Source organism: Talpa occidentalis, unplaced genomic scaffold (genome assembly GCF_014898055.3).
Source record: "Talpa occidentalis isolate TD23 unplaced genomic scaffold, MPIMG_talOcc4v2.1 talOcc4.3, whole genome shotgun sequence".
Taxonomy (NCBI): Eukaryota; Metazoa; Chordata; class Mammalia; order Eulipotyphla; family Talpidae; genus Talpa; species Talpa occidentalis.
Window position 1 is genome coordinate 23,225,976 of NW_023603184.1, and position 25,770 is coordinate 23,251,745.

The 25,770-nt window shown below is 40.1% G+C and overlaps 1 protein-coding gene across 1 annotated transcript in view; it reads right to left on the reverse strand.

Annotated features, from left to right (window-relative positions):
• Window positions 1–17,688, reverse strand: part of SLC6A5 (solute carrier family 6 member 5) — a 90,692-nt gene extending 73,004 nt beyond the window's left edge. Inside the window, exon 1 of the mRNA XM_054699345.1 lies at window positions 17,649–17,688. Coding sequence (XP_054555320.1) covers window positions 17,649–17,678 — 30 coding nt within the window. The 5' untranslated portion in view covers window positions 17,679–17,688. The remainder of the gene's footprint in view (window positions 1–17,648) is intronic.
• Between the last annotated feature and the right edge of the window lie 8,082 nt (window positions 17,689–25,770).

Genomic DNA, 25,770 nt, shown 5'->3' on the forward strand with positions numbered 1-25,770 from the left:
CTGCCATCAGGATAGATGATGGATCCTTGCGGTCCTGAATGCATGCCTGATGGCGGGCACCTGGAACAGGGTGTGGGCATAGGTAGATGGATTCACCTGGGCTAAGACTGTGCTTTTAAGGGCGGCGTCACGGGGATGCCAAGAGAAGCCGAGAGCAGAAGAGGCCGAGAGAGAAGCAGAGAACACCGAGAGCCCAGATAAAGTGGTGACTTGCTGGGGGCTGGGAGGACTGCCAGGCTCCCGGCCCCCCAGCACCCTTGCCTGCTGTGTACTAGGTAAATCCCAATAAAAGACCTGCATAAAGCCACTGAGGACACTGACTCCTCCTTTACCCAGTCTGCTGGATTAGAAAACCTGCGCAGTGACCCTTCCTGCCCCTACAATGACCAGCTGCATATTTCCTGTGAATAACAGTACTGTATCTAGTTCAGCCCAATGAAGAATTATCCCACACCCTGAACAACTACCACATCCTACTATACACTCATGTAGATGACAAACTTACAATTGTCTGACATTGGAAGCTAGCTCTGCTTTAAATACTGACACAATTCACCTTTGTGCAACTGGTGTTTAGTGTATATTAAACTTGAAAAAATAAATTACCGTCCGTAGTGGCACAACCAGGAGGAAGACGGGCAATGGGGGGCGGCGGGGTTTCCCAGCCTCCGGAGAATCTTGACTCTTTCTCTTTGGGCTCTCTCCGTCGTAGTCTTGTGGTCCTGCCTCTCTAGTCACTCATCCTCTTGTAGCTGTTTCACTGAAGCCATTTCATCTCTGAGAGACACCATCCGTATACCCTCAGTCTCCAGGGCCAGGTGTTCACACTCATGCATGTCCACACCATACTCCAAGTGTCCACTATCAGGCATGCATGCCCCGTGCCCATGCTCCCAAGCACCTTCTGCATTCAAGGCCACAGGTGATAGGCACAGAGGCTAGTGCATGAAAGTCTGACCATCCTCATTTACACCATGTAAATTAAGAACAAGGCAAAACTTAAAAAAAAGTTTTATTGAGTCATGATTTATATGCCACAATATTCCCTCACCTTGGAAATATTATCAGTTCAGTTTAGTGTTTAATCAATTCACAGACTTTGTAATTTTTTTAAAGATTTTTTTATGTATGCATACAAGAGCTGGGGTACAGGCTAGAAGTGTGGGGGGCTATAAGGTAAGGAAAAATGTCAGGCTTTTCTGCCCTCCTGCCATCAGGCATAGATGATGGATCCTTGCGGTCCTGAATGCATGCCTGATGGCTGGCACCTGCAATAGGGTGTGGGCATAGGTAGATGGGATTTACCTGGGCTTTTAAGGGCGGTGTCACAGGGATGCCAGGAGAGGCCAAAAGAGAAGCAGAGAGAGAAGCAGAGCCATGAGAAGAGCAGAGAGAATGTGAGAGAAGGTCGGAGAGCCCAGAGTGAAGACTTGCTGGGGGCTGGGAGGCTGGCAGCCCCTCAGCGCCCCTGCCTGCCGTGTCCCTGGTAATCCCAATAAAAAACCTGCAAAAGCCACCAAGGACTCTGACTCCTCCTTTACCAGGTCTGCTGGATCATAGAAAACCTGCACAGTGGTCTTCCTGACCCCTTACAGAGGCTGAGAGGATTCACTAGAGACAGAGTGGGGAACAGAACAGGCAGACCGACTGAAATGCACAGCTGAGAGAAGCAGTGGGCTAGACAGGAGAGGTCTGCTGCACCATGTGGGTTGCTTGCTGACTGGCTGGGGATTGCTTCATTGCAGCGCTTAACCCCTTGTGTCACCAGGGAAGCCCCGATTTTAAAAAAATTTTTAATTATTTCTTTTATTGTGGTAACATTAGCTTACAACATTATACATGTTATCTGGATCTAGGTTCACATCTCTTCAAACATGTATTACCACAACATGCCCATCAATAAAGCACCGATATAACCCCCAACGAACTCCACCATAAAGACGTGATTTTACGGACCCTGATGCCTTTGAGTTTTTAAATCCTGTGCTCAGAGAGACTTAATTAGAAAGGGGAATCTAGATTTGAAGCAAACAGCAAATCAAAGCAATCATCTTGCACCAGTTGCTTTGATCATTATGGTCCAGTTCTTTCAGGCAAGCAACAGAGAGGCGGTGAGGTATAAACAAACCCAAGAGAACCATCACAAAAATGGACAGGAATAGGTCAGATTCTATCACTCAACCTGGATTTCACAAAGCACAGACTTTGGCTATTCCTTCATATAAGGCTTAGTTTTCTGCAAAGGAAGTGCTATTCTAAAGGAGAAGCTGGTGCCCACAGTGGTGCACTGAGTTTCAGTGACCAGTAACTGGTGAGTGCTGCTAGCACTCATAGATGGTGTTAATCCCTCCAGGACACAGCACTGTGTGGACTATAAGGGAGAAAAATCTGTCACCCCAAAATATGTCTTTTTGACAAAAACTTCATTTAAGGAAAGGTCACTGAAGACTGGGTAGAGGTTATTTTTGGCATTTATATGTAAACTTTCTGTAAGTGTCTCTCTCTCCCAGAAGACCTAATCTCTTTATTCAATGGAGAAGGCAGAATTTAAATCCGAATATCTATTTTTATAGTATTTTCCCCAGTAATCTTAATTTATCACCTCTGCCCCCAACCCCCACAGGTTCTGTCTTAGTTGATTTATGTAAGCGGGTGTGTAAAAGTACATAGACCAGTTACTTAGTCATGTTGAATCTCTCCTATGTATATAGAAAGTATACATGTTATTATTATACTTCTTTTTTTTCTCTTTCAAACTATCTGATGCCTGTTCAGGCCATTTTTAAATGTTCATTTCAATGCTTTTTAGGATAATTAGTGATCAATATCACCATAATCTAATTTTAAATCTTTTCATCACCTCCATCCCCCCCAAAACCCTATACCCATGGGTGGTAGTTTACACTTTCCCATAACCCTGTCATTCCCATAGGAGTTGCCATAGGCAACTACTAATCTACTTTGTGTCTCTATGAATTTGTCTATTCTGAAAATTTTATAAAAACAGAATTAGATGTGGTCTTTTGTGACTGGCTTCTTTCACTGTAATGTTTCCAATGTTCATCATCAGTTGATGAATATTTGATGTTATGGTATCATCAATAAATTTAAAATCTAAGCCCCCACTCCTTGCCATGCAAGCAAGTTTGGAAGGCTTGAATGGCTGAAGAGAGTGAGTGGGACTGAGATGGGAACTGGGGAATTAAGCTGATGTCCTGTTATGCTAATTTAGATCATCAGGACACTCCCAAGACTAGACATACTAACCAATCAGTGATGCCTGGAGTATAAATAGAGTCTCAGAACCTTCACTCTGTGCAGCAGACCTCTCCTGCCTTGCTTGCTGCTTCTATAAGCAGTATATTTTAAGAAATCTGAATTTTTTTTCTCTACCCTGCCTTTGGTGAGTTCTCCATACAACCTTTGGGCACTTCTGTGTATTCTCTGTTGGGTCTTGGCTTCCCCTGGACCAGCCACCTAGGCCACCACCCTGGACAAGAAGAGTTGGGCTGTGGAGGGGCAAGTGCCAATGCAGCACAGGTTCTGACATCAGGACAGTTTGCAGACAAGGCAGGCTCTGCACAATTTGTCATCTCCTGCTGCTCACTACATTGCCAGAGTCATTTCCTTGTGTTTATGATGGAGGAATCATTGGCTGTGGAGCAATTACTGTGTTGCAAACAAAGCATTATGGCTGGAGGTGAGAGGAAAAACAAATAGCAGGCACTCTGAAATCTGGCTTCAGGGCTTCTATAGCAAAATTCCAGGTGTAGAGCAGTCCTGAGCTCCAACAGCCCGCTGGGAAGCTGCTGGATTACAGACATTTACAAAGGAAAAAGAAAAAAGAACAGACAGCCTGGTTTAGTATGAGGAGCAAAGCTAGCCCTGGGAAGCCAGGAGTGTGTGCCTTGCAAGCAAATTGCAATGCCTGCCTGAGCATCAGAGAAGCGGAATTTGGGGCTCTGAAAAAATGAAATGATCATACCCCCTGCTTTTAAGAAGCAGAGCAAGAAATGATAAGGTTATTTTTAATTCAGTTATTTGCTCACTACTGATTAAGTACACAACTTCCTCACACTGGGTAGTGTAGAGAAAGCAATAAGGTATAGAGAAAGCTAGAAAGGATAGAGAGGTGACCGCCATAGGCCTTGGAGTCAAGCCTTCTGCATTTGCATCTGACCCCTCACCATCCTATCTTGTAATCCTCTCAGGCCTCAGTTTCTCCTCTGAAGTGATTAAATGAAATCCACGGAAAAAGCTTAGAGCAGAACCAGGTATATCTAAGTATCCCATCAAACATCAGTAATCACTAAGCACTTGACCACCAATTCGCATGAGTGGCGTAGCTTGTGAATTAGCTGACTTTATTGAAGAGTTAATGGGATTTTATCAGGCTCACAGGCTATGTCACCCAACTTCTCTGCTTCTGTGCTTTTCCTTGTGCACAAAGATGAACAGGTTCATTCTTTTCCTATAGTCCAGATCTATTTTAAGATGTGCTTTCAGTCCATAAAACAGTAAATTAGGCAGGATCCAAATAAACCATCTCATCTAGACCATTTTTAAGCATTAATTTCAATGCCTTTTAGGATATTACAGAGTTGACCAATGTCACCATAATCTAATTTTAAATCACTTTCATCACCCCCCCTCAAAAGAACCCTATACCCAGGAACAGTCATTTACATTTTTCCCTAACCCTGTTCCTCCCAGCCATAGGCAACCACTAATCTATTTTGTGTCTCAATAGATTTGCCTATTCTGAACATTTTATAAAAGTGGAATTATATGTGGTCTTTTGTGACTGGCTTCTTTCACTAAGTTTAATGTTTTTAAGGTTCATCATCAGTTGATAAATATTTGGGTTGTTTCTACTTTTTAGTTATTATACATAATGCTGTTATAAATATTCATGTGCAAATTTTTATATGGACATATGTTTTCACTATTCCAGGTACACAGGAGTGGAAACTGCTGGGTCATATGATAATTCTATGTTTATTCTTTGAGGAAATGTTAGATTGTTTTCTAAAGTGGCTGCACTATTTTACATTTATATCAGCAGTACATGAGGACTCCAAGCTCGCCATATATTCACCAAAGCTTATTATCTTTTTTATTATAGTCATCCTGGTGTGTATAAAATGCTATCTCATGATGGTTTTGATTTATATTTCCCTGATGACTAATGGTGTTGAACACATTCATATTGGCCATTTGTTTTGTCTTCTTTGGAGAAATGTCTATTTTAAATCTTTGACTGTTTTTATTTTCATTAAAAAAATTTTTTTGAGGTTAAGATTTTTTTTAAAGATTTATTTTATTTATACAAGAGCTAGGGTACAGGCCAGATGGGCAGTAGGGTGAGAGAATTCACCAGAGACAGAGTAGGAGACAGAACAGACAGACTGACGAAACACATTGCTGAGGGGAGCAGCTGGCATGACAGGAGAGGTCTGCCGTGCCATGTAGGTTCTCCCTGGCTGGCTGGGATTAAACCTGCGCTGCAGAGGCTGTGGACAGCTTCACAGTGCTGTGCTCAATTACCGGCGCCACCAGGGAGGGCCTGGTTAAGATTTTTTTTGAGGGTCTCTCCGGTGGCGGTGGCGCAGCAGTTGAGCGCTGCCTCTGCAGTGCCGGTTCCATCCCTGACCACCAGGTGAGGGTCCCACATGGCGCGCAGACCTCTCCTGCCGCCCGCTGCTCCCCTCAGCAGTGTACTTGGGTCCTTCTGCCTGCTCTGCTCCCCGCTCTGGCTCTGGTGAATTCTCTCACCCTCCCGCGCTTCTGACTGTATCCAGTGCTTGCATAAATAAATAAATAAATAAATCTTTAAAAAAAAAAAAAGATTTTTTTTTTGACATTGTATTGTCACTTTTTTTTTTTTTTTACCTTTTTTGAGGTAAAATTGGTTAACAACACTGTATATGATTTAAGGGAATAGGCGCATACTTTCTCTGACCATTTCTAAGCACCTATATAGTCTTTTACTCCAGACTATGTGCCGCTCCTTCCTTGGTTTCCACCTCACCCTCCCTTCTCTTCCAGTAGTCTCAATTCTGCATTTGTATTTCTAGGGTTTATTTTCAGTTTTATCAGTTCCTTTGTGTTTTTTTTTTTTGTTAGCTTACTTTATATTCCACGTGAGTGATGTTATCTCACATTCTACTTCTGACTTACTTCACTTAGCACCATTTCCTCAATCCATTCATGTTGCTGAGTAGCACTCCATTGTGTGTATATGCCACATCTTCTTCATCCACTGCTCTGTCAATGGGCATTTAGGTTGTTTCCATAACTTGGCTATTATAAATAATACTGCAATGAACAGAGGAGTGCATATGTCCTGTCAAATTAGTGATTACTCTTCTGGTGGATACCTAGGAGTGGAATTGCTGGGTCATATGGTAGATCTATGTTTAACCATACTGTTTTCCATAGGTATTGGGCCAGTCTACATTCCCATCAACAGCATGAGAAGATTCCTTTTCTGCACACCCTCATCGGCATTTGTTTGTGTGTGTGTGTGTGTGTGTGTGATATGGACCATTCTAACAGGAATGAGAATGTGGTTTTGATATGCATTGCCTTGATTATAAGTTGAATTTTTTTCAACTTGATGTTGAATTTTTTTCCATGTACTTGTTGGCACTCTGTATGTCTTCTTTAAAGAAGTGTCTATTTTTTTTTAAAAGTGTCTATTTAGTTCTTCTACCTATTTTGGATCTCTTTGTTTTCTTTTTGTTGAATTGTTATGAGTTATTTGTAAATCTTGTCAGATATACGATGTGCAGATATTTTCTCCCATTCAGCAAGGTGTCTTTTTGTTTTAATGATAGTTTATTTTGCTTACAGAAGCTTTTTAGCTTGATGTAGTCCCATTTGCCTATTTTTGCTTTTGCTTTTCTTGCTGTTGGAATTCAGTCCCCAAAGACATCCCTGAAGCCAACGTCATGGAATATTTTGCTTATATTGCCTTCTATATATTTGATAATTTCTGGTCTTACCATCCAAGTCTTTAAACCATTTTTAGTTAATTTTTTTCCTATAGTGTGAAAGAGTAGTCTAATTTCATTTTCCTGCATGTGGCTATCCAATTTTTTCCATCACCATTTGTTGAAAAGACTTTTCTTTTTCCATTACATAATATTGGCTCCTTTGTCACAGATTAACTGTCAATATAAATGTATTTTACTTATTTTAGGTTGGGTTGCTAGTCTTTGTTGTTGTTGTTGTTGTTAGTGTTGATTATATATTCTGAATTCATGTCCCTTACTAGATATGATTTGCAAATATTTTCTGCCATTCTGTAGGTTGTTTTTTCACTTTCTTGATAGTGTCCTTTGAATCACAAGTTTCCAACTTGCAGATGTCCAACTTGTCAATCTCCTCTTTTGTCACTTGTACCTTTGTTGTCATATCTAATAAATCATTGCTTAATTCAAGGTCATGAAATGTTTTCTTCTAAGAGTCTTAGTGCTTAGAAGAGTTTAGCTTTGATTATTTCATTTAAGCCAACAAGAAGCTAAGACCCAGTGAAAGTAAGATTTGCTCTAAATTACCTTGGTAATAAGTGTCAGATCAGTAATTTTATAAAAACAATATTGTACAACCCAAAATCAATATAACTTCAAGAACAAAGAGGGTCTCAAGTCATATTTAAAAAGTCAGGGTCTAAAATCCAATTTATATTCATCCTGTAACGGAAGCAACATTTAATCTGAGGCAAATAATGATAAGAACAGTTCCCATTTCTTCAACAATTAGTCTGGGTCAGTCGCAGTGTGAAAAGCATTCTCTAATTCTCAAAGCTGTCAATAGGAATATTATTATCCTTATTTAAAAGATGAGAAAATGGGTGCTCAGAAAACTTTTAAAGAAACATGTCCAAAATAAGTCAGTTAATAAGAGGCAAAGCTGTTACTTTTACTATTTGAATGCCACTGTCATGCCCATTCCTTGTCACATCTGTACTAATTTCTCTTGGTGAGGTTGTGTTTATTTGTTGTGGTGACAACCCAGACACCTGGGTTGCAGTGAATTCCTGATCCTTTTTCTTTAAATCCAATTTTCCACTTGATTTGGCTAGGGCAAGGAGATATTGAACTCTGTGGCAAAGGTCAGTCCTATAAGGTGTTTATCTCTATTTACATAATTCATTGGAACATTTCAGGTGAGGAAAATTCATCTCCACTGACATTAGCCTTGGGATCTCACTCTGGGATGAAAAGAAGCAATCCCAAGCTTCGATTTTAGTATTAGCTACGTACAGAGGTCTAAATTTGCAATTTCAATCAGGAATATTTATTTACATGTGGAAATTCCCGGTGGGAAGCTGAAGAACACAACTTAGGAGTGTTCCCCAAGTGGGAAATTGAGAAGTACACTGAGCTCCTTTTATTTCCATTTAATTCACCATCAGTATCATTACCATTATTTTGTTAATCATTTCACTAGCAATGATGTTACGTGGGACTGAGCTAATTGCAGCCAAATGTGGAAGGTGCTTGTCTACAGTGTTTAGTTAGCCTTTCATTCAACTTTTTAGTGATGGGTATTAGCTCTTTCTTTTATTCATGGAAAATGGCACTGTCTTGAAATGCTGAAGATATTAAGGACTCCCTGCAGCTTGATGAACGCTACACTTTCTTGAAGTGAGGTTTGTCATTTTCAGCTTGCTGTTGCCTGAAACTGTATCACCAGGCACAGTGAAGTGGCTGCCAGAGATGCTAACAAGTCCATAGGAAACAGTCCATGCCTGCCTCATGGTCTGAGCAGTATGAAGTGAATGATCAAGACTTTATGCTAGAGACCCGTGTCTGTTATTTGAAAATTGTGTGATTTGGGGGAACTGACTTCTACTCTCTGAATCTTTTCTCATTTATTCAAAAGAAGGTAATACTAGTCATCTCATAGATTGTTGGGCAGTAAATGAGGTAAGATGAGTAAAAGATTCAGGACATTCCTTGATCCAAAATAGGTGTTCAGTAAACACTATTTCTATCCTCAAAAGAGGCTGATGTGGAGGGCTGGTCCGCTGACTACTCAATTTGGGAGCCAAAAGCAAATAAAGTCAGGAACAATGGACTGGAAGGGAGATACTTTTGTGTTGACAAAAAATGAAGACCTTGGAGGGGCTACAAAAGTGTTTGTGAGAAGACTTAATTGCCACACTCACTTTTGGACTACAAGGATTATCTTTGTTTGAGAGCTAGAGACCCCTGGTAACCCCACCCATGCACCTCCAAAACTTCACCCTGTGTTCTCTGCTCTCTGGCTACTTTGATTTCCTCTGAAGTCCTTATTTCCCTCCTCAGTGTCTTTCCATAGACGGCTCCCAGTGCGTGGTTCATTCTCTTCTCTAGTCTTGTTCACTTGACTGGTCTCCTCCTACCCCCCCCACCCCACCACACACACAATCCCACACCCCATCTTGGTTTTTCCAGTATTTCTTTGACATGTCCTTGTCAGACTTGCCCGATAGCCGCCCTCAGATCAAACTGTGCTTTCTCTGCACAGCACAGATTTGTTTTGCTAAATAGGCTTCTGTTTGTGTGGAATTTTGAGTTAAAATTTATTTCCCACCACCAGACAGCCAGCACCTTGAAGCTTAAGCCTGGGACTATTTCATCTATACCTTCTCCCTAGGAGGTATTCAGTAATACTTGTTGTATGAAGGAATAAAGAAACCCTTGGGAGAAATGAAGAGAGGGTTTTGGTGCTGCCAGTTGAATTCTCACAATCAAAGATTTTTAAGCAAAGGCAAAAAGAAGAAAGTATTGATGTTAGCTTCCCACTTGCCAGGAGCTCCTCCAAGTCCTTCTGTGCATTAACTTATTCATGATAACCCTATTATTACTATCACCCCCCCATTGTAAATATGAGGAAACTAAGGCATAGAGGAGTCATCCTCAGGAAATAAGAAGCAGAACCATGGTTTGGACTAAGACAACCTGATTCTAGAATATACACTCTTATGCACTACTACATTATAATTTTCAACACATATTCCTTATCTCTTAGAATATGCCCTCTTTTTATGATCTTTCATTTCCTACCACATTCACATACGTTAGGTCTCAGGTTCCAGGTTAAATAGCATTTCCTTCCTTCGAGAGACCTTTCAGACCCCCATCTTAACTCATGCCCCAGTCATCAGTACTCATAGCACCCTGAACTTTGTATTCAGAAATCCTGAATGGCGAACTTCTCCCCAATCACAGGGCAGGTCATGCAACTTTGGACACTGTAGCAACTAGCACAAAACTCAGTATATAATATGTAACTCAAATCTCTTGGTTAAAATGGAACCTAGCTATTAATAATGCATGTTATTATGTCATGTTAATTACATGTGTTATGTCATTACATGTAAAATAAGCATAAGCTTGACCCAGCTGTCCAGAGCTAGCATTTTACTCTGAGATAATAATGCAAGTACAAATGATGTTAAAACAAAGACTGTTGATAAGGTGTAAAATGAAGAACAACTAAAGATGATCAATAGGGATCAGTTACATTATCTTCTCTCCCCATAATGGAATCTTATGCAGCCATTAACAAGGATAATATAAGTAGATTTATAGATAATGACACAGAACCATATACATGTTACATTTTTGAGTGTTAAAAATGAAAAAGATTAATGCTCCTTTATTAAGAATTTATTGTTTGGCACCTGCCAAGCCTTTTTATATGCATTAATTCGTTCAGCACATATAGCAGTTCTATAGGATATATTTGATCTAATTCTAATTTACAGACAATTAAACTAAAGTGTAAGAAAATAAACCAGATTTCAAACTATAGTTTTCTCCAGAACTTGTAATTTTTATCATTACATTATCCTATCTCTGTGATCCTGTTATGTAATTTCACACTCTTGACAGAGACAATTTGATATTCACAAGGGTGAATATCAATTTCACCCTTCTTTTATGGTAATGGGATTTTTATCTGGACAAATGGCTGCCAGAACAAGTACTACATTTCCCAAAGTCCCTTGCAGCTAGGCATGGTGATGTAACTCAGTTCAGGCCAACGGGATATTAGCAGAAATATCATGTATTCCTTTTGCTTCTCTCTCAATCTCTCTCTTTTTGCTCCTGCCTCTTTGTTCTCTAGAATATAAATGCTAGCCTTTGGACCATGATGGGAGGCCATATGCAATGTAGCAACAAGATGAAATGACCCTGCATGACTGACTCTGGAGTCAGTCAGGCTCTGCATGTCATCCTGGCTCATTTGTCAGTTCGGAAACACTCTCCAGACTTCTACATGAGAGAGAAATGAGCTTTATCACGTTTGCATCAATATTCTGGCAGTCTGTCATTGATAGCTGAATGTAACTTAACACATGCACACATGTGGGTATGTACAAGCAGAGCGATTCCTGCAAAGTGCTCATCATGTTAACAGTGGTTGCCTCAGGATTACTGGATTTGTAGTGATTTTACATTATCTTCTTAATTCTCTGATTGCATGGGCTACTTCTTACAAAAACAGTAAATTAAAAGAAAAACCTGTCATTATCCCCCACTTCTACCCTGCAGTTTCAGTTCAATGGCCAAGTTCTCATTTGCCCTCAGTCCAGCTAGAGCACTGTGACTCTGGATGACAGCTCACCCTGGTTCTCTGGGGTGCAGTTCTGACTTGCTGACATTGAGGTTAAAGCTTACATCTGCAAAAATGTATCTGCAGTACACCCTTCTGTTGCAAGAGGGAAAGAAGCTTAGCTCCATGCCCTCTGGAAGGGAATGAGAATCAGAAAAACAGTCCATTTAGTCTCTCTGGAGGGAAGACAGATGGAAAAATAACTATAGTTGTTTCATTTATTCAATGAATTTTAATGGAGGACCTATTATTTCAAGCTGTGCTCCAGGTATAAGGATATAGCAGTAAACAAGGAGTGTCTGTTGCCATGAAGCATAGAGTTCAGTGGCAGGGACAAGCATTTAGATGTCCCAGTTGAGCTGGTCAGTGCCTGAGCCCATCTGTCAGTGAGAATTTCACTTCCCAGAAGATTTCAATGTGCCACTGCCTCATTCATTCACTTTGCAAACATTGTCTGAGTGTCTAAAAGTGCCGGGCTGTGAACTGGGAATTTAAGGACATGCAAGACAGTCTTTTCTCAACATTCAGCCAGTCTGATGGGAGTGCCAGTTTTATAAACGGTTGCCACCTAGTCATAAAGGAGTCAGATCCTATAAGGGCTTCTGTCTCAATATCAAAAGGAGTTCCCAGCCTCGCTTGGAGTAGGGGTATAAGGAAGGCTTTGAGGTCTAAACAGCTGAACTAATTTCTGAAGGGTGAATAAAATTGCCAGCTTATGTCTCAGCCTGTGAAAATAATTCTTTCTGAAGTGCAGGCATCAGCAGCAATAAAATTCATGGAGGCCTTTTAAATATTTCAAGTACACCAGAGGTCTTAGCTAAAGTCTAAAATGGGATTCAGATATGTGTGATAAACGGATAAGTTGGTTTTGCTGATAAGCGGCTGGAATTAAAGGGTGAAAGGCAGTGTTGGGCAGACACGTAGGGTATCTCCTACTGTTACTTTGGTCAAAGAACACGTAAATTGTATTGTTATTCCTTTTAACAAATATTAATATTTATCAGACAAGAGTATGTGCTAAGACCTTAGTGATAAGTTCTTTCACTTAACATCACAACATCCTTTTGTTGTATATTATTAATCTCTACCATGCAGTTGAGGAAAATGAGGCAGTACACCTCTTCCTCCAAGGCACACAACTTGTATGTAGTAGACTCATGCTGCCTTCTTTTGAGGGAGTGGATAGCAGCCTGGCTCTAGGGGCAGAGCATGCATCTCCGCTGCCCCCAGTGCCAACTGTAGTTGACTTCCTCCCATTGAGACATTCCCATATTATCTTATTTCAAGTCATATGGACACATCAGGGAAAGATCGAGAATCATTATCCTTGGAATCTGAAAACCTGACTCAAGGTCTGACTCTGTCACTAAATTACAGGGTGAGGAAGTTGGGTGAGTATTACATGTTGCATCCCCTACTTGTGCCTCCATTTCGACCTCTATAAAATAAAGTGATTAGACTGCAGATCTAAGATCACTTCTGGCTTTGCAACTAATATTTTTTTGATGCTAAAATGACTGATATCAAAGATAGCTTATATAAGTGGGTCCAAAACAGTTGAAGATGAAGATGAAGTCTCTCTTAAACAAGAGATAGAAACAGCCTTAAAAGAAGGTTGATGCATTAGTTTCCAAATTAAAAGACTTCTTCATCTTAAAGGACACCATAAACAAAGTGAAAATAAAAAATCTTGGCAAGTATTTGCAAAACATACTAAGACAAATGTTTCTTGTTTGGACTACATAAAGAACTCCTTAAATCAATAAGAAAAAGTTAATTAGACTTTCCTCCATAACATCATCCCCCATCCCCGCAAAAATAAATAAATAAATAAATAAAGATGAGCAGATTGTGGCTAGGAAGTTCACAGCAAAGAAAATGTAAATGGATAACAGGAGTATGAAAACATGCTTAAAAATTTACTAGTAAAGAAAGAGATGAAGATTAAAACATGATTGAAATACTGTTTTTCACTCATGTAATATTTGATATTAACATATTTTGGTATATTTATAAGGAAGCAGTGACCCTGTCTGTGGGAGCAGGAGGGTGAGTTGGTAATATCTGTTAAAATGTAAAACCTTCAAATACCAGGACTCGATGGTTCTGATAGGAAGCTTCCTCATACCAATGAGCAATTTTCAAAGACACCAGCTGGGTGTTCAAGAACTCAACTTGGTTGTGACACTGTCTACTCAGAAAAAGCATCAGATCTTACAACTTAAGGGCTCAGTCCCCCGACACTGTCCCCCAATTCGGAAACCAGTCATCCAGCCTAGGTTGTAACCCACACTTCTCACCAACAAGCTCAAAATGAGAGGTTCGTTCCCAGGACACCCTTCCCAGGTTCAATTAATTTGCTAGTGTGATGCACAAAACTCAGAAAACCAGTGTACACACTAGATAATCTACATATTACAAAGGATCTAAGTCAGAAACAGCCAGATGGGAGAGATGCATAGGGCAAGGTCTGGGGGGAAATGCACGAACTTCCATGCCCTTTCCAGGCCAGCCATCTCTCCAAATCTCCATGTGTCTCTCAGTCCAGAAGCTCTCCAAAGTCCCTCCCTTTTGGGGGCTTTTCTGATTACATCATTGGCCATTGACAATTTGATTCAAACTCTAGCCCCACTCCCTTCTCTGGGAATCAAAGGATAGGACTGAAAGTACTACCCTCTAGTCCTGTGGTTGCCTGGGCAACCAGCTCCACCCTTAGTTGTTTTCCAACCTTGCCTTCATTAACACAGCCAGAGGTACCCACTTCACTCCACAACACTTAAGAGATGCTAAGGTTTTTAAGGACTGTGACCCAGGAATGGTGGTAAAGATCAAATATGTATGAGAAACACATATTTTGGTCATCTAGACAACCAAAATACATATTTCTTGTAAATCATAATATCATTGGGTTTCTTTCTCAATATGTACCTTACAGAGCCAGCCACCTCTGCCTACAGGAAGGCACAAACAATAATGATTACTCCAGCAATGTTTGCCATCACTGAAAATCTCATCAAACCAACAACAAAATTGGGAATGGAGGAAGCAACTTAAATGCCTGTCTATGAATAAATCTCGTTAGCTCTATGTTATGCAATAATAAGTAAAAATTAAGAAGACTGCGGTGACATGGAAAAATCCAAAAGAAAAAAGAAAAAAAAAAGGTAAATTGGAATAACACAGCATATGATACTTTGACAGAGAACAGTAATTAACTGTGTCTATAGAAACTGTATAGAAGAGGGTCTGCAAACACAAATGCCAAGTTGACAACAAATTATTTCTGGGGAGAGACCACAAGAATTAATTGTTGGGGCGACCTTATCTACGCTATTTCAGTTTGTTCCAAAAGATAACACAATCATTACTTGCACAATCTTAAAAATTTTCTTATAGCATTAGGGCCTCCCTAATGGAGAAAGGGGTTAAGATGCAGCACTATGAAGCTATCCGCAGCCCCTGCAGCACAAGTTTGATCCCCAGTAAGGGAGCTAACCTACATGGCCCAGCAGACCTCTCTTGTCCTGCGCACTGCCCCCCTCAGCAGTGTATTTCAGTCAGTCTGCCTGTTCTGCTCCCCACTCTGTCTCTGGTGAGTCCTCTTACTCCCTGCACCTCTGGCCTGTGCCCCAGTTCTTGAATGCATAAATAAATCTTTAAAAAAATTTTCTTATAGCAGTAAAAAGATTAGTGGTTGATGGTTAGCAGGTTCCCCTCTCCCCTTCTCAAGGAACAGAATTCCTAGTCCATAAATTATAGGATCACCCCACACCAACCCTCTTGCATGCAGTAGGACCCACGTCTGGCTCTGTACTGAAACAGTCATCTGAATCTTGCTAAGATTTTGGTGTCAGAAACCAGGCACTCATCTCTCTTCAAAGATTCCATTAGAGTTGTTTATAGAGCTTTGACATTTGTTCACTCAGAAGTAACTGCAGGGCAATTCTACAATTACATTGGTGGTTTTTGTTTTTGTTTTTTTCTCAGTAAAGAGAAAGGTTGAACATGTAATGTTAACATTCAACCTGGTGTAAAAACATTTCAACCAAAAGACTTTGGAAATTGATTTTGTGGTGAGCTACCTGAAAAACATTTGTTAAAGCTGCTCATGTTTAGTTCCATTCATTGGAGAGAGGCAGCACGAGTTTGTGGAGAAGCAAATATCTGGCATGCCCAAATATGTCTTTTTGGCAAAAGGTTCTTTTCCTGGGAAGGGCTCTAAAGGTTGTCTTGAAAAAGATGTAAGGCTGTAGACCAGCAAGATCTAATCTTCATATCTCTTCTCAATCAAGAAGGCAGAACTTAACTCTGGGTGTCTTTTTCTTCTGTGCCCTCCCCAGTAACCTCCCCAATTGACTTTCCCTTTCTCCTCTCCAAAGTCCTTCTGTCTTGGATGACATCTAAAGCCAGCTGGATGAATTACTCAAGCATGCTGGATCTCTCCCACTGATAGAGGAGGTATGTGTTATTATTAAATATCTTTTTGGCTTTTTCTCATCAATCTGTCTGGTATTTATTTTATTATAGCTATGTGGAAGAACCCAGAGGAGCACAGGATGATTTCCTTTGCACTTCAAAAGGTGTTGATGCGGGCCTCCCCGGTGGCGCAGCAGTTGAGCGCTGGGTTGCGAAGCTGCCTGCGCCTCTGCGGCGCCGGTTCGATCCCCAGCTGCTTCCCGGCCACTGGAGGAGGGTCCCGCATGGCGCGCAGACCTCTCCTGCCGCCCGCTGCTCCCCTCAGCAGTGTATTTCGGTCCTTCTGCCTGCTCTGCTCCCCGCTCTGGCTCTGGTGAATTCTCTCACCCTCCCGTGCTTCTGACTGTACCCAGTGCATGTATAAACAAACAAACAAAGAAAGAAAGAAAACATGCCTCTATAAAAAAAAAATAAATAAATAAAAAACAAAAGGTGTTGATGCCTCACTCCCACCTTTACCACCCCCAGATCAACATTAAAGCAATAGCAGCATCCCCTGGCACATCTTAGATACACACATTTAGCACTACCCCTCGCTCCCTGAAACTTACTGAATCAGTAACTTTGGGGTTAAAACCCAGCAGTTAGTGTTTTCACAAGCTCTCCATATTATTCAGGGTCACACTCAAGTTTGAGAAGTCTGATTTACATGGCTAAATATAAATTGCCTCTGGGAACGCTGATGTACACATCCACAAAGTAACAACCTGATACTAAACTCTAATTTATTCTTCAGATGTCAGCTGAATCATCACTTTCTCAGGAAACATTTTCTGGTTCTATGCTTCCATCAGCCCATATATCTCTTCTTTTTGCAATAATCACAGGGATATTTTACACCTATTTGTATGATCATTTGATTGGGATTTGTTCTCATTAACATACATGATAACCCACTCGAGTACACTACAGTGCCAACCATATAGCAGGTCCTCAGGAAATATTTGTGAATGAATGAATGAATGAATAAGCGAGCAAATCTTTTATAGACTTTTATCCTGGCTCCTAACACATTTCCCAAGAACTGCTAATGAAACTTTCTTCATCAAGATCATCACTGTTTTTCCAAATTTGAAACCTTGGGGAACTTTTTAACTTACCACTTTCATTTATCTCCAGGTACCAGCAATTCTTCAAGTCCAATGGCATCTTCCATTGGAATGTCTCTGCTGCCCGACCATCATTTCCACCTCCTGCCCCTAGCCAAGGCTCTATTATGTGATAGAGCAGTATGTGATCAACTCTAAGCAGCTACTCAGCCCACTTGATTAATTTCCTTTAAATATTATTTTCACTAAAATTGTAGATTGCCACTATTAGTATACAATCAGCATTTTATGGTTCCTAAGTAATTTTACTTATATTAAAACAATAGCACTATTTATTGGTGATTTACATGCCAGGCACTGAAGTGATTAGTTAGCTGTTAAGTGCAGAGGTAGGATATAATTTCTGATTCTGGCTTATTTTGTGACCTGCCCTCTGTGTTATAATGCCCTCCATCTACCCTTTATCTACAGTCCTCAACATGGAAGAGCTCAGCTATTTGGATTCCATACCTTGTGCTTTCTTGACCTCCTCCATGTCATTCCTTCTGCTCAAAGCCATGCACTGTGAATAGGCATGTGTACTGGAAAAAAAGATGGGCTCTGGAGTCAGACAGGCCTGAATTCAAATCCAACCTGGGTGATCTACAGCAAAACTATTTGTCCTCTCTGAACCTGTTTCTTTCTCTGTAAAATACGGAAAGTTGAAATTATAACCTCATATGTTTACCTTGAAAACTAAATAAGATAGTGCTCTTACCAGCATACTCAGAGTAAAGTAAGTATTAACCAATACAAACTATTAAATCTACTTCTAGTTCTTTATAAATGAAATCTGAACTCTATCCACCTTTCAGGGCCACATTTAATCTGGGTTCTTCTTTTTCTCTCTCCCTGCATTTCTCTTTTTATAATAAGACAAGTCATTTTGTTCCCTCAGTACATGTCATAATCATTGTGATACTTCCAATTATAAAAAAGATGGGTGCTCTTTGAAAAATAAAATCAAGCAATACACAAAACTACAAAGATATGAAATAAAATTTCTGATTCCAACATCCAAGAAGTAACTACTGCAAAACATCCTTTTCATCTCTGTGTGTGTGTTTGTATGTGTAACTGTACCTACATAAGTTGTGTTCTGAAATCTAATTTTTCCACTTAACAATATTGAACAGACATCCTTCCACATCAGAAAATATAGATTGTCATTTAGAACAGCTGCTTAGCATAATATTAAATGTGATATGTTCTAATGATGGACTGTAGGACTGTATTGGTTAACTACTGCTACATAACAAATCACCCTCAAACTCTGGCTTAGAACAATTTAAAAAATATATTATAGGGGCCTCCCCGGTGGTGCAGCAGTTGAGTGCTGGGTTGCGAAGAGCAAAGCTGCCCCCAGCCTCTGTAGCACTGGTTCGATCACCAGCCACCGGGTGAGAGTCCCACATGGCGCACAGACCTCTCCTGCCGCCCGCTGCTCCCCTCAGCAGTGTACTTCGTCAGTCTGTCTGTTCTGCTCTCTGCTCTGGCTCTGGTGAATTCTCTCACCCTCTCACACTTCTGACTGTACCCATGCTCATATTAATAAATAAATAAATAAATCTGTAAAAAAAAAAAAAAGCTATTATCTAAAAAAAAATAAATATATATATAGCTACATATATGTGTGTACAAGTATATAACATTCTATAAAATTATGCATATTCTATATAAAGAAAGCAATGCATTGGAGGGGGTTCATGTATGTATTCTTATATACATACATAGACATTCCACATGTCTGCAGGTTGGCTGAAGTCTGGCTGGTCTAGGCTGTCCTTATGTGGGCTGTTCTGCTTCAGTTTATAGGTACTGTCTATAGGCTGGCAAGGGTGGCTCTTCTCCACGTATCTGTCTTATCCTCTTTATGGGGCCAAGGAACCAACTGGAGCATGCTATGGAGAAGATAGAAATACAAGAGGGAAAGCATTTGACGTCTCTTAAAGTTAAGGCATAATGTCACTTCTTCCTATACCAATTGGCATACCATTGGCCATGGCCAAGTTCAAAGTTAAGGGATGGGGAAACAGACTTTGCTTATAACGAAGACATGTGAGTGCAGACTAGGGTAAAGAAATGAGATCAACTACTCACTCTACCACATAGATAATAGATTTGCTTCATTTCTTATTAGGATAAGGCATTTTGTTTCCCTTTGAATATATACTTTCTCTTGCTTATCCAATTTTATCTTTTTATGATAAGCTTCTAAGGTCAAATTTCTATGTCAAAGAGTATATATGTGGAATACTGACGCATATTTTCTAGTAGTATTGCAAAAAGATTATATATGCCTAATAATTGTGCAAGGGAGCACAGTTTTCCTTACATTTTGCTATTGTAAAGAACTGTAAAATAAGAAAAAATCTTTGCCTATCTTGATAGAAGAAACATGGTATCTTGATGTTCTTACATTTCTTTATTAGTGAGATTAGAAATACTTTTATGTTTGTTAACCTTTTGTATAATTTTTGAATGACCTCTTCATCTAAACTCACTTTTTCAAATAACATGAAATTTTTACAAAACTAGGCCAGAAAAAAGCTAGCTTCTTCAACCTAACTCCTGTGTAAGTCTGTGTACATCCAACTCACCACCAACCCCAGTTACTGAGGCAGAATGCCAATGCTAAGTTGGCAAAAAGGCAATGAATGCATTGGAGGGGTTTATGTCCTTCACTTGACTGGGAAAAAGCCATGGATATGCCATGATTAAGGAAGGTCAGAACCTGCAGTCAGTCTTCTGTGAAGGGTGACAATTACTGCTCCTGAAGATGCTGACTCAGAAGGAAGGTCCATTACAAAATCACAATTTTTTTTGATGGCAAAAGAAAATTCCTATATAACCCATGCCATTGGATATTTAAGTGGTGCCTAGTTGTGTGTGTAATGTATCCACTTCTAAAAATCTCAGTACTACTTGGAAGGTTCTGGAAAGAAAATGGAAAATACTAAATCCTAGTCTGGCTAGAAATGCCTTCAAATAACAGAACTTAACACAAGACCTGAAACCATAAAATATATAGAAGAAAATATAGGTAAAGTGCTACATGACATACATTTCAGTAACATCTTTATTTATTTATTTATTTTTTTGTGGGACCCTTGCTCGCGGCCGGGGAACTAACTGGCGCTGCAGAGGTTGTGGGCAGCCTCGCAGCCCAGCACTCAACCGCTACGCCACCAGGGGAGGCCCTCAGTAACATCTTTAAAGACTCATCCCCCAAAGCAAAGAAAGTGAAAGAAGAGATAAACAGCTGGGATTACATCAAACTGAAAAGCTTCTGTACAGCAAAAGAGACATTAACCAAAACAAAGAGATACCCTACTAACTGGGAGAAAATTTTTGCACTCCATACAACTGATAAGGGATTGATCACAAAGATATACGAAGAACTCACACAACTCAACTAGAGAACACAATCCAGTCAAAAAATGGGCAGAACTTAAAAAACAATCCTCCAAAGAGGAAATGCAAGTGGCCAAAAGGTATATGAAGAAAGGTTCAGCATCACCTGTTATTAGGGAAATGCAAATCAAAACCACAATGAGATACCACCTTACACCAGTGAGAATGGCACATACTAAAAAAAACAGGCAACAACAAATGCTGGTGAGGATGTGGAGAAAAAGGAACTCTCTACTACACTGTTGGTGGGAATGCAAACTGGTCCGACCACTATGGAGAGCTGTGTGGAGTTTCCTCAGACTACTGAAAAATGGAGCTACCATTGACCCAGCAACTCCACTTCTAGGAATCAACCCAAAGGACACAAAAACATTAATTCAAAATGATACCTGTACCCTATGTTTACTGAAGCATTATTTATAATAGGTAAGACTTGGAAACAACCCAAATGCCCAAAAAATAGATGACCAGATCATAGAATTCTGTTTGTCATTTCTACAGGATGGCAATACTTGTGTATTCATGTGCATCTCTTCCTATCTCCACACTCAGTGGTGTCACGTTGGTAGCTCGAAACCAGCCATGATAAGTGTATTTATCCCACTGAAATTGGAAAAGGCTCCAAATTTGGGTTTCTCCGAGGGGAGGAGCTATGTTTTTAAAGAACTGGATATTCAACATTTAAGAGCATACTCCTACAGATACACATGCCTAAAGTACTGACTTAACTATATGTGTGATTTTTTGGAAAACAACTCAATGTTTTTGAATCATAGTATTCTATTTCTTAAAATTGTTGTGAGAGTTTCATATATCAGACTGGATTAAAGCAGTTCCCACATGGTTTCCACATGTAGCTTAACATCAGAATCACTACAGATTCTAAAGGCACTCAAGACATAAGGCATGGGAATTTCTTTGGATGGTATCTAGGGATACGCACTGTAGATAAAATCTGCATTTAGGAACAAATGGTTAAAGTCAAGCGGTACAAAAGAATAAGATTTCTGGACTAACAGAATAAATATGCCATGAAGACATTTCTTTTACAACTCCATAATAGACAGTTAGAACAAAATCAAGATTTCTCTTCCTGAAGTGTGATTTGCTACACATTTGAGGGAGTGAAAGAGTCCCTCTAACTACTAGAGCTATTCTGTGTCTATAATAGGTTTCTTGGCAAGGACAGGATGGTTTCTCTAGGCCAACCAACAGCTGTGGAGATAACTCAGTGACAAAATCGTATTTTACTAACATGAGCTTTTTACCTTTCTTGCATCCAAATCATGACAATGGGGCACAGACCTCCCTGAAACGTCCAGTACAGGCTTTCAAGAGTCACTTTGGCATGTGGATTACTTCGAGTTGAGGTTAATCATTTGATGACAATGATTAACCTTCAGGCTTACAAAAACTTTCACAACTACCTTAACTACCTAGAAAAAAGAAAGTTGGGGATTACCCAGAATTAGGACTTTTACTAGAAATAATCTTCCTATCAGAGAAAATGATCTATTTGATAGGATAAACATGTAATTTCAGAATATCTGGTCAGCGAATCCCTCTCCTCTTTCCTTGAAGCCCCAGGCTCCTGCCTGTTCGTTATCTCAGGATATGTATGTGGGTGCACACATATACACACACACACACACAATCTTATATATCATATATTGATATATCGTTTTAGAATTTATGCCCAATTTTAATGCATGTAATTAAATTTGTTCTTTTCTCCTAATCTGGCTGATGCTAAGTTGATTGTTTGATCAGCCCAAATAAAACCCAAAGGGTTAGGGGGAAATTTCCTTTCCAGTTCTATGCTCAGTTATAGCTTTCAAGTTCTCAATCCCTAAGAAAAATTTCAGTGCTCTCATCAATCCCTTTGACTTTTCCATACCCACCCTTGTCCCTACCCAGCTAATATCTTCTGGCTTTCCACATTATTAAGACTAAATGGACTTCTGTGAAATGCATCTGCCCAGCCATGGCAAGATGTTGAGATTAAGTTGGTACAGTGATCTTCCTGGCTCAGCATATTCAGGATTGTCATCAAATGGTCACATAAAATGGCAGGAAACAGAGTATAATTTTGAATTCCTTCAGTTATACCTTTGCCTATTTAAGGAAAAGATAGTCCCCCGCTCCCCTTTTTCTAGGAGTTGTTTCATTAAGCCAAACACCATAGAACAATATGAGAGCCAGGGCAGGAAAGGTGTAAGGGGAAGAAATCCTATTAGGGTTCTCAGCAGGCGGTTCATTGCCTACACACACACTAATGAAAAGAAGACCTGGAGCTCCATTCTTGTTAATGTGGTCTGGCTCTAATTCCAAAGGGGGATCAGGGGAGGAGGGGGAATTTACTGCTTGCCTTCAGAAATCATTCCAAAGGCACTCCTTAAACCACATAAAAGCTTTCATTCTTTCAAAAAACATTTAGGATAGAGGTAAAGGTAAAAGCACCACTAACAAAGAAAAAAAACAAAACCCTTTACTATCATTATTATGAAAGGTTAAGATTTAAAATAATCTAATCACTGAGAGTTCACATTAAAATATTCCTAGTCATTAATATTCACAAGGACAAAATAAAGCAATTCATAGATGAAACAGTAATTGAGGAAAACTGCTATAGTATCATTTGTTAATTCTAGCAAGCCACCAGTCTAGGTTATTGCCCAATAGGTATTGCATTTTTTCACTCAAAAGATATTTACTGAGCTTCTACTATTTGCCAATGCTGATTACAACAGTAAATAAAGTGGGCAAAATCCCAATCACCCTGGAGCGTCTATTCTTGTGGAGGGAGAAAGATAAACTGGTTAAAAAGAAATGCTTATATGTAAAAGAACTTACGTATGTAAAATATATATGTAAAAATGTGTATGGTAAAATGTGGATATATGTTTTAGATAACAGTAAGGACTATGAGAGAAATTAAGGAGGGGAGGGGACTAACAGTGTGAATGTGGGTTTTGCAAGCTTAGAAGGGTCAGAGAAATTTTAAGAAATTGCTGTTTTAGCCTAGAGCTGAAAATATGGGAGTGTGGTGACCATCTGGGGGAAGTGCTTTTTAGGAACAAAGCCTAAAATACTCTAAATATTAATAGAGGTGATTTTACATATACATGTGTCAAAGCTCATTGTCCAATATATTTAAAAAGTGTACATTTTAGTGTATGTAACTATACCTGAATAGTTGTTTAAAAATATGGGAAGGGCCTCCCTGGTGGCGCAAGGGGTTAAGAGGCAACCTATGAAGCTAACCACAGCCACTGCAGCATGAGTTCGATCCCTGGCCAGGAAGCTACCCACATGGCCCAGCAGACCTCTCCTGTCTCACCCGCTGCTCCCCTCAGCAATGTATTTCAGTCAGTCTGCCTGTTCTGTTCCCCACTCTGTCTCTGGTGAATGCTCTCATGCCCCTACACCTCTGGTCTGTACCCCAGTTCTTGTATGCATAAAAATAAATCTTTGAAAAAAAAAAATATGAGAAGACAGCAGACAGTGAACACAGAGAACTTTGAGTGGTCTTAGTGTAGAAAACTGAAAATGTGATAATAACAGGAGGGTAAGTTGAGTCATGAAAGAAACAGCCTATTTATAGGCTACTTAGAGCAGTAGAGGGAAAAGCTGATGTTATAGGGGAGACCTACAGAAGCAGTATCTTTCAGCAGTTGAGAGTGGGATATATGTAGGGAGAGACTGCATTTGTCCAGAAGTATTAAAAGATTACTCAACTTGGTGGGAACGCAGGATATGGCAAAAAAGGGGGTTGGGAGTGTAGTAAGGAAACCTGTTAAAGTTCTCCTCAGATTGGTTTTCAGTAAAATAGGAAAAAAGGACTTCAATTGATAGCACAAGGGGAGAGGGGCTGCAGGTTGGAGGAGAGAAGCTGTAAGCACTGAGAACAGATGAAATGGAGCAGGAAAATAAGGAATGACAACTTGGCATTTAAGATTAGGGGTCATGAATTTAACACTGAATCAAATAGTGTGGTTGAGTGTTTTTCTCCAATTTCACTGAGGTGCACAAGCAGTCGTGGATTTGGATTTGAGACAGAATTATGATTCAGCCAAGACTATAGAAAGTGAGAAGCAAGGAAGGTGTAGCTCTATAAAAGGAAGGTGTAGCTCTATAAAAGGAAGTGTTTATAATGTTCATCCATGGATTTTAAGCTGGGCAAGGAGAGAAGTGTAAACTTGAAGTTAGAGACAGTGAAGACATGATATGAATCAATGGATTTTGGTCTTGGTGGAGTTGAAGGATTACCAGAGAATAGGATATTAAAGAGTGAGCTGGAAAGTTAGATGCAATACTTTGAAATTTAAGCAGTAGTTAAGAGCAGAGCTCTGGATTATGGTCAGTCTTCTAGGATGACCAGGAATGGTTGCAGGAAGGAAGAGGGCGACAACATTGGATGAGGTTGGATGTGGTCAATAGCCAAAAAGTCACCATTCACAATCAGTGAGACTTTTTTTTAAAGATTTTTTTTATTTATGCATACATTTTCTACAGATACTTTAGATTGGTTCCTTTATCTATCTCCATGACTGGTGGGCAGTTTCCTGCCAGAGACTGTAGTGTGGTCTGCAATCAGCAGATATCTCTTGACAGGCCAGAGGTGCGGGGGTGAGAGGATTCACCAGAGACAGAGTGGGGTGAAGAACAGGCAGACTGACTGAAATACACTGCTGAGGGGAGCAGTGGGCAAGACAGGAGAGGTCTGCTGAGCCATGTGGGTAGCTCCCTGGCCGACTAGGGATTGAACTTCAACTGCAGGCGCTGCAGACAACTTCACAATGCTGTGCTTAACCCCTTGCACCATGAGGAGGCCCAATCAGGAGGCCCAAACAGTGAGTCAGGAGTTTGTTTTCAAGGAATAAGAGGGAGTGATCTGGAGGTAGGGAGATGGTAGGAACAACAAGGTATTAAGATGTTTGGTGTCACAGTATTGATGACAAGAGATTAAAGACACTGGGGGGAAGTTGTGGAGTGGTGATGGTAGGATTTCAGGGTACCCAAAGAAAGGAAGTTATCTACTTCATATCCAAGTCTAGGAGGACAAGTGGTGTAGGAGAGTACAGCCATTTAAGAAGTCTGCAGCAGCATCAATGTCCTCAGAAGAGTAAAACCCTTTTGGATTTTGGCTAGAAAGGGGGAAGACACAAAGAATTACACA